Genomic DNA, 15,735 nt, shown 5'->3' with positions numbered 1-15,735 from the left:
AGGCATAGGGTGCTTCTCCGGTGCACCCATCGCTTTTGGGTGTATCGGTGTAGCCGGCCCCTCTTGATTTTAGTACCTAGATCATTTTTAGCATAATTTTTTTTATGAACATGTACATTGTAGTTATTTATTAGATCATCTTGTAAATTTTTTAGAAAATTCCAAATAATTTACAGTGTCAAAAACAGAGTTCAAATATAATATTTTCCACTATTAGAGTCCAGTTTATGGTTAATTAGTTAGGCTTGGTTTGTTAGCTTTCTTGGTTTTAATCAATTTTGTTTCTTGTTAGTTAGTATTGTTATCTTTGACTTGGACCTTACTCAGCCTTTATTTAAGCTGATTTGGTCCCCTGTTTCCCTCACTTTTGCATATACTTTTTGACTCAATAATAAGTCTTCTTACTCTAATATGGTATCAGTGACCAACTGATTTTTTTCCTTTGTTTCCATGACACGAACAAGAGCTATAGGCCGTCGAAGTACAAGCCCCGTTCCTCCTCTTCCGGAGCCCTCAACGGCTGCTACTGATTCTTCTCTTCCGAATCCTGATGCTCCTCCTCAAGAACCCCCAATTTCTAGGGTTCCGAGTTCTCCCATCCATGCCTCGAACCGTTTTTCTTCTTTCTCTGTTCTTGATCGACCTACCCATGAAGATGGTAGTAGTCCCTACTTCTTGAGCACAGGAGATCACCCGGCACTTGTTCTTGCCTCTCCTCCCCTCACCGACAAGAATTTTCAACAATGGAGAAGGGATTTCAAGATTTCCATTCGGGCTAAGAACAAGCTCCCTTTCCTCAACGGATCTCTCCCTCAACCAGCTGAAGATGATCCTCTTCTCAATCAATGGCTTCGCTGCAATCACATGGTAATGTCTTGGATACTTCATTCTATTTCTTCTGACATCAAAAGTAGCATTCTATTCTTGGACAGTGTTGCAGCTATGTGGAATGAACTAAACAGCAGGTTTGATCAAGGCAATGGACCTAAGATCTTTGATCTTCGAACCTCTCTCATCAGCCTTCATCAAGGTGATGACTCTGTAAGTTCCTACTTCACCAAAATCAAAGCTATATGGGATGAGATTACTGATTTATGTCCTAGACTTCCATGTACTTGTGCTGCTTCTGCTGATACTCTTGATTTTCTTAACCAAGAACATGTTCTTCAATTTCTCACTGGTTTGAATGAATCTTTTCATGCTGTAAGAGCCCAAATATTATTGATAGATCCTTTTCCCTCTCTTTCAAAAGTGTTTTCTATGATCATTCAAGAAGAAAATCAAAGAAGACTTCGGCCATCTCACAACACCTCATTCATTGCTGCTATCCCTCCATCTATTCCACCTTCTACCTCTCGCACCAAGAAAATGCGTCCCACCTGTTCTCACTGTCTTAAACCAGGGCACCTCAAGGAGAAATGTTTTTTCCTTCATGGATTTCCCCCGGGTTATGGTGATAGACGTAAATCTGATTCTGTGAAGACTATCAAGTTTCTGTCTCCACTTCTTCACCAAGTGTACCCATCCTTACACCATCTCAATTGGAACTCAGCCAGCAACTTATTGCTCTGTTAAGTCAACAGCTGCATCATACCTCTTCCCCAAGTGATACTCTTCCTCAAGTATCCAATATCACTGGTAAAATTGTATCTTTTCCCTCTTTTTTTTGGATAGTAGATAGTGGTGCCACACATCATGTTTGCCACTCTATCAATTTTTTTTATCTCTTTTACCAATAACATTCTTGATAAATATGTTACTTTACCTAATGGCCATAAGATTTTTATACATAAATCTGGTACTGTTCGTGTAAACAAAGACATATTATTAACTGATGTTCTTTACATCCCTGAATTTCGGTTCAATCTTTTTTCTATATCTGCTTATCTTCACAATAGTCCTAACACTATTCTCTTTGATCATAATGACTGTTTTCTTCAGGGTCCTCAGCTGACTTCAAAGATTGGGATTGCTAAGAAAATAGGTGTTATCCCCATTTCCTCTCAGGGTTTTGGGCCCTCGCCCCGGCCCACGGTCAGAGGGACCGGTTCGGTATTTGGGCCCAATCCGCGGACTACGGACTGGGCCTGTGTAGAAGGGTCCGGGAAGTACCTCCGGGTTCATGATTCGGCTCGAACGGTCCCGGCACTGTCCGGAGTGCCCCGGACCATCGCGGCCATCGCGTCCCGCTCCCGGGCCCAGAATGGTCCGAGCCCGAAGTAAACGCAGCGAGCCCAAGGTAAACGAACCTGGACCGCTTCATCCCCAGGCTATGGGCCAGGCATCCAGGACACTGAAACCGCCTCATTTCACGTGGGTCTTGTCCCCCCACTTTTCACCTGCAGAAAGGGTCTCCTTGGGATTGTCTGCTGGCGTGTCAGGACTGCGCAGCCAAGTACTCTGACCGGTCTTGTCCCCTGAATCTGCCTCGTGATTCGAAGTGGTCAGAGCCAAAGTGCCGTTTTGTCGGGAGAATGCTTGCATCTCAGGGTAACTAATTGGGCCTTAGCTGGTTTGGGTTTGATGTACTATATATCTTTTTAGCTCGGGCCTCCACTAGGAAGGCCCCCTGTACACATATTCCAAATGGGCCCGGGTCAGGCCCGGCCCAAACCTGATGTCCCCCTCATTCTATAAATATAAGTTGTAATGCAACGTAGAAAAGGGGGGAGAAGGCAGAAACTTTGCTCAAATACAGTTAAACAACTCCATTGTAAAAGCGGATTCTAGCTCTAATACAGACTTATATACAGACTCGTGGACTAAGGCTAGTTAACGCCCCAACCACGTAAAAATCTTGTGTCGATCCTCTATTCTCTTTATTATAATCAGTAAATATCCTTCTTTAAGATAGTTGCCGAAAATCTCGGTTAACAGTTTGGTGCTTTCATTGAGAGCTGAAGGAAGCTAGCGCCAACATCAGGCCTTTACTATGATGGTGAACACTCGTAACACCACCTTCGACCCTGCCAACCCGGAGCAGGGCAACGAAGACCCACTGCCTTCTCAGCGCATCCCTCAGAACCTGCCTGAAGACGTGCCTCCTCAGACATCTCACCAAGACGAGTCGCAAGACTACGAAGGTGAGACGGAGTACGAAGTAGGAAACGAAGAAGAGTACTATGAGGAGGAGAACGAGGGGGAGTATCATGATGAAGCCGTGGATCCCGAGGTCCCTCGCGACGATCAGAAAGACCCGGAGGTGACTAGACTGAGGCAGCAGATCCAGGATCAGGAAGCCAGGATGGCTGAGCAGGTGAAGGCACACCGCCGGGTGCAAGAGTCTCTCCATGTCCTGCAAGCGCTGATGGCCGCGCAGGGCCCGGCGGCCAACCCCGCAGTTGGCCCGCACCCAGAAACGCAACATCCCGCTCCCCAAGCGCAAACCGAGGGCCCCAGGGGGGCCAGCCCGATCCGTTTCCCAAAGCCTCCCCCTGACACGGCTCCGAAAGTCCCGAACAAGGAGCGACGGACGACTCGGAAAAAGACTACCCCCGTCAGTAAAGCCGGGGCACGTTCACGACCATTACCTAGGAAATAGAAGGTGTGCCCCGTCCCAGGACGAGGCCACCCAATCGATCTGCAGGGGGTATGGCTGCAGGACGGTCAGCCCTGGCCCGCCCCAAGGGCGAACGGGAGGGAAAAGTCTTTGCACCCGAGTGCCTCGGTCAACAAGAACCATCGGGAACGACCCCGCCGCGAGGATCGTGACGCTCTCAGCTCCGGGGACGGCACTTCCCGGGTAGATTTACGTGACGGACTGAATGCCCGGAAAGAGCGGGCCCGCGAGCAAAAAATCCTTCCTCGAAACGGCGACCTCAGGAACGACATAAACGACAGGCGGAACGAGAGAATCCCCCTGGAGGACAGCGCGGCCAGGCAGCTCATGGAGCAAATGGCAGCATTAAAAAAGGTCACCGACCGCTTGGTCCCCAAGCAAGAGGGCGCGGACACTGACTCTGACGAAGAGGACAAGGAGCCGTGCGCGAGACATATCTTAGACGCCGTGTTGCCCAGGGGTTCAAGATGCCAAATCTCACCGCCTACACTGGAAGCACAGACCCTAGGGATCATCTGTCCCGGTACAACCGACTCATGACTGTGGCTCACGTCAGCGACAGCGGCAAATGCCTCTGCTTCTCCATCACGTTGGGCGGTCCCGCCGAAGAGTGGTGGAAAAGGCTTAAACCGGGGTCCATCCAAACATGGTCCGGGCTACAGTCGGCTTTTCGGAAGCAATTCGTGGCCGCCATGAGGATGGACATGAAAATCAGTGCCCTCGCCAATATTAAGCAAATGCTCGCAGAAACATTGAGGGCCTACATCCAGCGCTTCACTGAAGAAGCCTCCAAGACAAAGGTCGACGACGGACAGCGCTTGGTGGCACTACAGTCTGGAATCCGGGCCGGGTCCCCGCTCTGGGACGACATGCAGCGCAGTAAAGCCGCCACCCTAGAAGAATTTATTAGGAGGGCCCAAGGATTCATCAACTGGGAGGAGGCCCAGATCCAGGCCTTCGGGTGGCCCTCGGCCCCTCACCCAGTCCCTCAGACGATTCCGGGAGGTGCGAGACATTTCCCCGCGCAGTCCTACGCATCGCCCCCCATCGTCCCGGGAGGGGGGGGGGGTAGTCGCGCCCGGCATTAGTTACACGCCTACGGTGTACGGTCCTGCCGTTTCGGGGTACGCCCCGGCCCAGTCAACGCCCTTCTCCGGGTATGGTGTCGCGCCAGCGGGGCACAGCATGGCCCCCGTCGTGGCCCAGCAATCGCAGACCGGGGTAACCGAGGCAAGCGTGAATCCCTCCCGGAGTAAGCGGGCCGGCAAAGGCCAAAACCGGCCGGAATCGGCCAAAAAAGGGAAGAGGGGCTATGAGCCCCAATACTCGGAATACACTAACTTGGTGGATACTTGGGAAAACATCTACCTGGCTACGGAAAGAGCGGTCCATTACCGGAAACCTAGCCCCATGTTTAGGGGAGGGGAGGAACCCCAGAGACACCAGCAAACGGTGCGCCTATCACAAAGATGTGGGCCACACCACCGACGAGTGTCGGCAGCTCAAAGATGAAATTGAAAACCTCATCAAGCTGGGACACCTCCATCAGTGGGTAAGGATGCCCATAGGCGTCCCGGGCATGACAGCAAATCCCGCGCAGTCCGCGGCCTCGGCAACGACCCGTGCATACCCGCCCCAGGGAGGGTACGCGCAAGGGCTCCCGGCACAGACCCCTTAGGGGGCTGTTGCCACGCAGGCCCCCGGTCCTGGGATGCCCTATCCTTCCGGGGCAGCGCCCCCTCGAGTGGACGGGCACGTGTCGACCATTTCAGGCGGACCCCACCTAGGAGGCCCTTCGAAGAATGATCAAAAGCGCTATCTGAGCGAGCTGGACCATGACCAAGAAGTCTGCGCCCTCGTCCAGGCCCCTGCTCAGCGCCCCAAACTGATGAACCTCCCCATCACGTTCACGGAAGACGACGCCCGTAACGTCCATTTCCCGCACCACGACCCACTGGTCATAGATGCTCAAATTGCCAACAAGATGGTGTCCCGAGTGTTGGTGGATGACGGAAGCTCCGTCAACTTGTTGTTCAAATCCGCCTTTGCCGCCATTGGCCTGACGGAGGCTGATCTGGCGTCGTGCCCGACCCAAATCTACGGCTTCAACGGAGACGCACTCCTCCCCATGGGAAAGGTCCAGCTGCCTGTTACTCTGGGAGACGCGTTGCAGCAATCGTTCAAGTTCTGCACCTTTGTGGTGGTGGATTGCCCAACCGCTTACAACGCCATCTTTGGCCGGCCCGCCCTGGTCGAGTTCGGGGCCATCACCTCCATCCGCCATCTATGCATGAAGTTCCCGTGCAGCAGCGGAGGGATTGGGACGGTCCGCGGAGACCAGAAAAGCACGCGGAAGTGTTACCATATCTCTGCCCGTCCTGTTTGTATGGTCCGGGATGAGCCCGTCGAGCCGGCACTCCGCCCGCCCGAGCAAGCTATCCAGGACGAAGACGATCTGGACCCACGGTTGGGAGAGGAACGCACTCTTGAGCCAATGGACGAAATAGAAGAGGTATGCATCAGCGAGTCCGACCCTGCCAGGGTCATCCAAGTGGGAAAAAGCCTGCCGGAAGACATTCGGGCCGCCATTATCGCCCAAGTCAAGAAAAACCAGGATCTTCTGGCGTGGTCCCACTCCGATATGACCGGGATCGACCGTAACATCATATGCCACGCTGAGTATTGACCCAAACGTGACCCCGGTCCGCCAGAAGCGCAGACCTTTGGGGACGGAGAGGGCCGAGGCCCTCAAGCTGGAAGTAGAGAAGCTGTCTTCCATTAACTTCATCCGCGAAGCCGTGTACCCCGTATGGCTGGCCAACCCGGTCTTAGTACCGAAGCCTAACGGGACGTGGAGGACTTGCATCGACTTCACGGACCTCAACAAAGCATGTCCGAAGGACTGTTTCCCGCTCCCCCGAATAGACCAAATGGTGGATGCTACGTCCGGTTACGAGATCTTGAGTTTCATGGACGCCTACTCAGGCTACAACCAGATCTCCATGCACGTGGCAGATCAGGAGCACACCAGTTTCCAAACTGACAAGGGCATCTACTGCTATGTCGTCATGCCTTTCGGACTCAAGAAAGCCGGAGCAACCTACCAGAGGCTCGTCAATCGAATGTTTAGGGCCCAGCTGGGTCGAAACATGGAGGTATACATTGAAGATATGCTGGTCAAATCCAAGACGTCGTGGGAACATTCGAGCGATTTGGCGGAGGCCTTCGCGGTTATCCGGAAGTACGGGATGAAGCTGAACCCTAAGAAGTGCACCTTCGGCGTCACATCCGGGAAGTTCCTGGGCTTTATCGTGAGTTTCCGAGGAATTGAAGCCAACCCCGAGAAGATCAAGGCCCTGATCAACATGGCCTCTCCCCGGAAGCACAAGGACGTTCAAAGCCTGATGGGGCGAGTGGCCGCCCTAAGCCGTTTTGTCTCCAAGGCCACGGACAAGTGCGTCCCTTTTTTCAACGTCCTCCGGGGAAGCCAGCGGTTCGAATGGTCACCCGAGTGCGAAGAAGCCTTCCAGAAGCTGAAAGAGCACTTGGCCAAGGCCCCCATCCTGGCGAAGCCAGTCGAAGGAGAACTTTTGTACTTATACCTGGCCGTAACCGAACACGCCATCAGCGCCGCGTTGGTACGCAAAGAGGAGAGGACTCAACTCCCGGTGTACTACGTGAGCAAGAGATTACTAGACGCCGAGTCTAGATACCCACTAATCGAGAAGCTGACTTTCTGTCTGCTGATGGCATCCCGGAAGCTTCGGCCTTATTTCCAGGCCCACACGATAAAGGTCTTAACCAACCACCCCCTGCGGCAGGTGTTGCAGAAACCTGAGGCGTCGGGGAGACTCCTAAAATGGGCCATGGAGCTGAGCCAATTTGATATATCTTACGTGCCCCGGCTGGCCATTAAGGGACAGGCCCTGGCCGACTTCATCGTCGAATGTTCCGGGGTCACCTCAGAAGAGAGTGCCCCCGCAACCTGCATTCCTCCCGTTTGGAAAGTCTTCGTGGACGGAGCATCAAACGAGAACGGGGCCGGCGCCGGGATCATCCTGGTATCCCAGCAGGGGCATCAGCTACAATACGCTCTCTGTTTCCAGTTCAAAGCGTCGAACAACGAGGCGGATCATGAGGCCGTCATAGCCGGTTTGCGTCTGGCCCGAGAAGTAGGGGGCGGCGAACCTCGAAATATACAGCGATTCTCAGCTGGTAGTCAGACAGATTTCGGGGGAGTATCAGACCAAGGGAGAGCGAATGGCAGCGTACGTAACCCAAGCGAGGGAGATGCTCCAAGCGTTCGCAGCGCATTCCATCCGCCAGATACCCCGGGAGAAGAAAGTCTTCGCGGACACATTAGCGAAGTTAGCAACCGACGCAGAGGCCGAGTTGGCCGGGCTGGTCCCCGTCAACCATCTCCCCGTCCCAAGCATAGGGACTCCGACCGTCCATGCCGTCGATCACTCCAATTCATGGATGGGGCCGCTGATCCGCTACCTGTCCACCGGGGAGGTTCCGAACGAGCGAGCCGCGGCCAGGAAGCTTTTGTACCAGGCCCACCGATACGTCATGATGGACGGGAAACTTTATCGCCGGGGATTGTCCATGCCTTACCTCAGGTGCGTGTCCGGGACTGAGCTGGGCGCCATCATGCATGAGGTCCACGGAGGCTTTTGCGGAGACCACACAGCCGGACCCAGTTTGTCCAAGAAGATTCTGCGCCAAGGATACTTCTTGCCCACCATGAAAAGGGACTGCATAGACTACGTCCGCAGGTGCGAACAATGCCAGAGGTACGCGAAGATCCCTCGGGCCCCCCCAACAGAGATTACCTTGATGAACAGTCCCTGGCCCTTTGCAGTGTGGGGGATCGATCTTGTGGGATCCCTTCCAACCGGGAGAGGAGGGGTGAAGTATGCCATTGTGGCGGTAGACTATTTCACGAAATGGGTTGAGGCGGAGCCTATGAACACGATCACGTCCAAGAAGGCCTTAGATTTCATCGTTAACAACATAGTGTGTCGGTATGGCCTCCCCTACAAAATCGTGTTTGACAACGGGAAACAATTTGACAGCCATCACTTCACGGATTTCTGCGAGAGGCACGGTATAGTGAAGAGTTTCTCCGCCGTGGCCAGGCCCCAGGCGAACGGACAGGCCGAAGCCGTGAACAAAATCCTGAAAGGGACACTGAAGAAAAAGCTTCAGGCCTGTAAGAGAAAGTGGCCCGAAGAGCTCCCCCGCGTGTTGTGGGCCTATCGGACAACCGAACGGACATCAACTGGGCACACCCCATACTCAATGACGTACGGATGCGAAGCCGTCATCCCAATCGAAACGACCATCCCGTCCCATCGTCGCGACACGTATGATCCCACCCAGAACCATGCCTTACTCCAAGAATCTCTGGACCTTATCAAGAAAATCTGGGAAGAGTCGCAAGTGCAGTTAAAGATGTACCAGGGCAAGATCGCTCGGCACTACAACTCCAGAGTCAAGAGCCGTAAGTTCGAAACAGGCGATCTGGTCCTGCGGAGGGTCTTCCCGGCCACTCAGGATCCGGGGGTAGGGGTTCTGGGCCCCAATTGGGAAGGGCCGTATGAGATCCAGCAAGAGATCTGCCCCGGGACGTACCGCTTGAAGCGGCTCGATGGTTCCGAGGTTCCGCGAGCCTGGAACGCAGAACACCTCCGTAAATACTACCAGTAGCCTAAGGGCTCGTTCGAGTTTAATGTTTACGCTATAACATGTACGCCTCAGGGCTAATTCCCTTTTGTAGAACAATGAAAATGACGTGTGCAAAACGTCATAAAGGGCTATTATTTCCATGAAAAGGTGTGCCTCAGGGCTATTATCTCAAGTGACCATAGACCAGTCTCTGCTCACTTGCGGGGGGTGTCATCCCAGGCGTAAAAATAAAAAAGGGGGAACCGAGCCCAAGGCCGGTCCCACCCCGGACGAACGATGTCCGGGGGTATAAATAAAGGGAACCGAGCCCAAGGCCGGTCCCACCCCGGACGAACGATGTCCGGGGGTATAAATAAAGGGAACCGAGCCCAAGGCCAGTCCCACCCCGGACGAACGATGTCCGGGAGTATAAAAATAAGAGGACCGAGCCCAAGGCCGGTCCCACCCCGGACGAACGATGTCCGGGGGTATAAATAAAGGGAACCGAGCCCAAGGCCGGTCCCACCCCGGACGAACGATGTCCGGGGGTATAAATAAAGGGAACCGAGCCCAAGGCCGGTCCCACCCCGGACGAACGACGTCCGTGGGTATAAATAAAGGGAACCGAGCCCAAGGCCGGTCCCACCCCGGACGAACGATGTCCGGGAGTATAAAAATAAGAGGACCGGGCCCAAGGCCGGTCCCACCCCGGACGAACGATGTCCGGGGGTATAAATAAAGGGAACCGAGCCCAAGGCCGGTCCCACCCCGGACGAACGATGTCCGGGAGTATAAAAATAAGAGGACTGAGCCAAAGGCCGGTCCCACCCCGGAAGAACGATGTCCGGGGGTATAAATAAAGGGAACCGAGCCCAAGGCCGGTCCCACCCCGGACGAACGATGTCCGGGGGTATAAATAAAGGGAACCGAGCCCAAGGCCGGTCCCACCCCGGACGAACGATGTCCGGGAGTATAAAAATAAGAGGACCGAGCCCAAGGCCGGTCCCACCCCGGACGAACGACGTCCGGGGGTATAAATAAAGGGAACCGAGCCCAAGGTCGGTCCCACCCCGGACGAACGATGTCCGGGAGTATAAAAATAAGAGGACCGGGCCCAAGGCCGGTCCCACCCCGGACGAACGATGTCCGGGGGTATAAATAAAGGGAACCGAGCCCAAGGCCAGTCCCACCCCGGACGAACGATGTCCGGGAGTATAAAAATAAGAGGACCGAGCCCAAGGCCGGTCCCACCCTGGACGAACGACGTCCGGGGGTATAAATAAAGGGAACCGAGCCCAAGGCCGGTCCCACCCCGGACGAATGATGTCCAGGAGTATAAAAATAAGAGGACCGAGCCCAAGGCCGGTCCCACCCCGGACGAACGGCGTCCGGAGGTATAAATAAAGGGAACCGAGCCCAAGGCCGGTCCCACCCCGGACGAACGATGTCCAGGAGTATAAAAATAAGAGGACCAAGCCCAAGGCCGGTCCCACCCCGGACGAACGACGTCCGGGGGTATAAATAAAGGGAACCGAGCCCAAGACCGGTCCCACCCCGGACGAACGATGTCCGGGGGTATAAATAAAGGGAACCGAGCCCAAGGCCGGTCCCACCCCGGACGAACGATGTCCGGGGGTATAAATAAAGAGGACCGAGCCCGAGGCCGGTCCCACCCCGGACGAACGAAGTCCGGGAGTATAAAAATAAGAGGACTGAGCCCAAGGCCGGTCCCACCCCGGACGAACGACGTCCGGGGGTATAAATAAAGGGAACCGAGCCCAAGGCCGGTCCCACCCTGGACGAACGATGTCCGGGAGTATAAAAATAAGAGGACCGAGCCCAAGGCCGGTCCCACCCCAGACGAACGACGTCCGGGGGTATAAATAAAGGGAATCGAGCCCAAGGCCGGTCCCACCCCGGACGAACGATGTCCGGGAGTATAAAAATAAAGGGAACCGAGCCCAAGGCCGGTCCCACCCCGGACGAGCGATGTCCGGGAATATAAAAATGAAATGGAACCGAGCCTAAGGCCGGTCCCACCCGGACGAACGCCGTCTGGGGGTACAAAGTCCGTCCAACCCGGACGTGTTGATCCTCGGAGCACAGAAGCACCAGGTCAACCCCGGAACAAACCCAGGACCTAAAATTCCAGGGAAAGCACACTCCGGGTTAAACAAAGCCCCAAGGGCCCCGAACAGAGCAAAGACTAGTCGTTGGGTTCAGTCCCGGCCGTTGGAACCGGGAAAAAACCCCCTGCAATCAGTTAGTCGCGACATCAACTTCTTACTGAATGGTGAAAGGAGAAATCTTTTAAAAACCAAAGGAAGAAGCAGTGTTTGAAATTAAATTACAAGCTAAACTAATTAACAAAAAAAATAACGAGGCCGAGACAAGGGCCTACAGCGCGTCCGCCCGGAGGTCCGCATCCTCCCTCTCCTTGGCCTCGTACTCGGCACGCTTCGAGTCGGGATCGGGGAAGATAAGGAGGTTCATGTTCTTGTCCTTGCACCAGGCCATATAAATGGCCTCGTTAAAGGTGACATCCACTAAGTTGTCGGCCTCCTCCTTCTCCCGACGGGTGGTGTCGTGTGCCGCCTTCTCCTGAAGAAGGGAGTCACCCAGCTCAAGAACACGGGCTTTCAGGACCCGGATCTCCTCCTTGTCCTGGACGGACTGTGCCGCAGCCGTCTCCAAGAGAGTCGCCCTTTCGTCAGGAACCTTCGTCGTCCGGGACAACTCCTCTTCCACCCCGGTCTTGGCACGGCTAATTTCCTCGCACTCCGCCTTCGCGCGGGCCAGCTCTTCTTGGAAGCGGGCCGTTTCCGTGCTGAGATTTTCCTTGGCGATCTCCCTCTGGTTCTCGGCCGCCTCTAATTCCAGCCTGGCCGTCTCCATCTTGAGGGCGAGCTCGGCCATCAAATCGGCACTCCTTTGAGATAACAAGGCAACCTGGAACAAACGAAAGTTAGAAAAAAGAGTCACCACCAACGAATGACTGAAGGACATGAGTTGAAAATTACCGCGGTAGCCTGGTGGCGGAGAGCCTGAGAAATGAACAGCCCGTCTGGATTGGCTATCGTGGCGTACCTCTTCAGCTGGAGGTTAGACATAGTGCTCCCGACCTGATCGAGCAGATCAGCGGCCATGGGGGCAATGTCCTAGCCCAGCTTGGGGCGGAAGCCCACCTCAGCAGCTAGCCGATCTACGATCGGCTGAGGAGCGCTGAACTCGGCGGGACGATCTGAAAACTCGACCTGGCGACGGATCATCAGGGCCTTGTAAGCGTCGTCTCTCCAGCATCGGCCGCTCTCCTAGGTCCGGTTGACCAACCGGGACTGCTCGTCCCGCAGGGCGGACTCCCCCTCCTCGAGAAGGGTTGGGCGGAGGGGAAGGACAGGCGGAGCAGGGATCTCCTTCGCGGTTAGCCTGCTCTCCCCGTGTGACTCCTCGGCTGTCTCTGACAACGTCGTCCGAGGCCTCTTCCCGAGTTTGCCCTCCCGGGCATCATCTCCGGGGCCTCTCTTCCCAGAGCTCCGGCTTGTGGCTTCGCCCGCTTCCAAATCGATTACCGGGGGCTGGTCCGGGAGACCGTCTGCGGCCGGCTCCATGGCCCGGAATGGTACAACGGCCAGTGCCTCGCCTGGACCGGGCGTTGTCCCGGGTTTTTCACTGGTTGGGGGGAGCTCCGCGCCGGCCACGACATTTGGCCTCCTGGCCGCCTTCAAGGCTGACCTTTCCTTGATAAGCCTCCTCATCTCGCTGGCCGGGTCAGACATGTCGGAATCCTCTGCAAAAATACGGAAAAACAAAGTTAGTATGATAAGCCGAACGGGAAAGCACAACAGTAAGAAGAAAGTATAAGCCCGGGACAAACCCTCGTCTAGGCCCCGGGCGAGACTCAATTCCCTTAAAGCAAATGAGTGTATCCGGTCTCCTACGTCGTCCGGGATTAGAAACCCCCCGTACTGGAGGAACCCGGACAGGAACATTAGGGTTTCTGATCCTACAGGGATGGGAGACGAGGGCCTCATCTCCCCATCAGCCCCAAACGCGGGGCCCGGCAACTCTAGCCTATCCCTAGCCAAATCCCCAACTTGAGGGGCATAAATTAAGACTAAAGGGGAGTTACCTCGCCCCGATACGCTAGCCCCGGGAGTCCCAACGTTTGGTAGGGCATCTTCGAAAAGCTCTTCCAGCTCTTCCGAGGTGGCCTCTTCCACCGGGGGCTGATTCTTCTTACGCTGGGCTGCAGTGGCCCGCGCCGCTCTCACCACCCCGGCGATGTGGTCAAGGGCTAGCTGCTCCCGGACCTCGACGTTCTTCTCAAACGGGATGCCCTGGAAGCTAGGGACTACAATGGTCTGGGTGGCCGCGAGTAACCCTACTAGCCGGAGGTTTTTGTCGTTGACATAGCCCCCTACGTCCAGCTCCTCCGCGGTCAGCTTGGCGTAGAACCTCCTCCTTTCCAGGAGAAAGGCGGTGAGGGGGGTTTGGATGAAGGGACCTGCGACCCGGAAGATACGATGAGAGATGGAAAACGAAAGGGGAGTGAAATAGAGGGTCCGGGGAAGTACTTACCCACTCGCTGGAAGTCTAGCAGCAGCGTGGGATTCTCGTCAATAAGGAACCCGGATGTCATAAACCAGTAATGCTTGACATCCGGGGGGTGCTTCCAGGTACTGGTAGGAGCCGGATAGCCACTCCGCGGCTGCAGCCTGTAAAAGCCGTCCTGGCTCTTGTCTTTGGCGTTGACCTGCGGCACCAGCTTGTAGAAGTACAGGACTTCCGCCAGGGTAGGATCCGCGATCTCTTTCGCGACACAGAACACCTTCCACCCAGCAAGCAGACGGTATGCTTGTGGCAGCAGTTGGAATGGTGCGATCCCCACATACGTCAGGAACCGCACGAAGTAGTCATGAAGCGGAAGCGTAGCTCCCGCGCTGATGTGGCCGGCACTCTAGGCCCCGAATCCATCCACGGACGTATGCGCCCGCTCCTCTAACCTGGCCATACGATTGTGAAATAGGCTCGGAGTCGATTCGATGCCCAGCCTCGTCTCCAGGAGCTGCATCATCCGGTAGTTCCGGAACAGGTTGGGCGTTACGTCCATCTCCCACCTGTTGCCTGTGGGCGTCTTGGAGCCGGGAGTGACTACAGGGGCCCTATTAACCTCCTCTTCGGAGTGAAGTGTGACGCCCGTGGCCATGAGTGACGATCTGGGAACAAAGAAAGAAAGGCCAAGCAGTCAGTACCTGAACCCAATAGAGTCGGTCGAGGTACAGGGAGTCTCCTAAGGACTGCTCGGAGTCCCGACGGATCAGGCCCGGGACCCCGAAAAGCCCCGGGACCCTGATCGGGAGGAAAGACTACTACGGTCCATCCCTTATCCAGGGATCATCCGAAACAGTGCCGCCCAAACTGGGCAGCCTTCCTAGTAAATTCTAAAGCACGGAGCCTAGGTGCATGCGTCTAGAGAGCCTAGGTTCACAAAATTGACAACAGAATCAGAAAATACTTACTGTGTGGTGTCGACGGCTGAAGCTGGCGGTTGTCCGATCGTAAGGACGGCAAAACCTCGTTCTTGAAGTGGCACAGCCGGTGCAGCAGTTCGTCGGCGGGGCAAGTCCGAGAAGCGCCGTCAGGTTGCAGAACGAAAGTTGAGGCCCTGGGAAACAGGCGGTGGTGCAGAGCTAGTAAACGGCGAAGTATTTCGTCGGCGAGGTTGGACATGCAAAGCTCTGCGAGCGTTCTGGTTTTTCTTTCTCTTAAGTTGGGTCAAAAATGGAAAAATGCCGAATGCCTGTAGTCTGAGTCTTTATATCAGCCCTCAAATGCTGGCCCCTGATCCAACGGTCAGATGCCTCTTCATCCGACGGCCGAGGATCGCGCAGAGGACATTTATGAGCTCTTTTGTGGTCTGGATCCTCAGCACCTCCAATCCGACGGTCCAGGAGTGGTGGATTTCAAAGGACGCCCCATCCTACGGTCCGCCCCTTTCCAAGGAAATCAATGATGACTCTCCCCGTGCGGATGAGACGCCTCGTGACGTGCGCTGACACCCTAGCCCAGGCCTAGCAGACTTTAAGAGGCCTAGGCGACTCTTCGAGGCCCTCGCAACAATCACATGGTGACACGTGTCGCTATTCTTGAAGCAGGCCAAGGGTAAACGTCCCCGGGGTACATCAAATGGTCCGGGCTGGGTAACCTGGCCCAGCCACTGCCTTCCCGCGAGCCTCCTGGCCCTGGCAGAAATTGTGGAGGCAACTTGGCAAGAACCGCGAGGGTGGTGCAACCCTCCACCCGGATAACCGGGATGAAGGCTTGGGGGGTAAATGTTATCCCCATTTCCTCTCAGGATTTTGGGCCCTCGCCCCGGCCCACGGTCAGAGGGACCGGTTCGGTATTTGGGCCCAATCCGCGGACTACGGACTGGGCCTGTGTAGAAGGGTCCGGGAAGTACCTCCGGGTTCATGATTCGGCTCGAACGGTCCCGGCACTGTCCGGAG

General features: G+C 55.3%; 1 protein-coding gene across 1 annotated transcript; it reads left to right on the top strand.

Annotated features, from left to right (window-relative positions):
* The first annotated feature begins 450 nt into the window (after nt 1-450).
* On the top strand, nt 451-1,575 carry LOC133815310 (uncharacterized). Its single transcript, XM_062248165.1, has one exon. It carries the CDS (start codon nt 451-453, stop codon nt 1,573-1,575), a length of 1,125 nt encoding a protein of 374 aa, XP_062104149.1.
* The last annotated feature ends 14,160 nt before the right edge of the window (nt 1,576-15,735 follow it).

The sequence above is a fragment of the Humulus lupulus genome, chromosome 2 (assembly GCF_963169125.1).
Source record: "Humulus lupulus chromosome 2, drHumLupu1.1, whole genome shotgun sequence".
In the NCBI taxonomy this organism is placed as follows: Eukaryota; Viridiplantae; Streptophyta; class Magnoliopsida; order Rosales; family Cannabaceae; genus Humulus; species Humulus lupulus.
Note: the sequence above shows the minus strand (reverse complement) of the source record. Positions and strands in the feature narration are given on the sequence as shown.

Excerpts from the sequence above, each read along its gene's own strand:
- LOC133815310 (XM_062248165.1), top strand. The coding sequence starts at position 451 with ATGACACGAACAAGAGCTATAGGCCGTCGAAGTACAAGCCCCGTTCCT.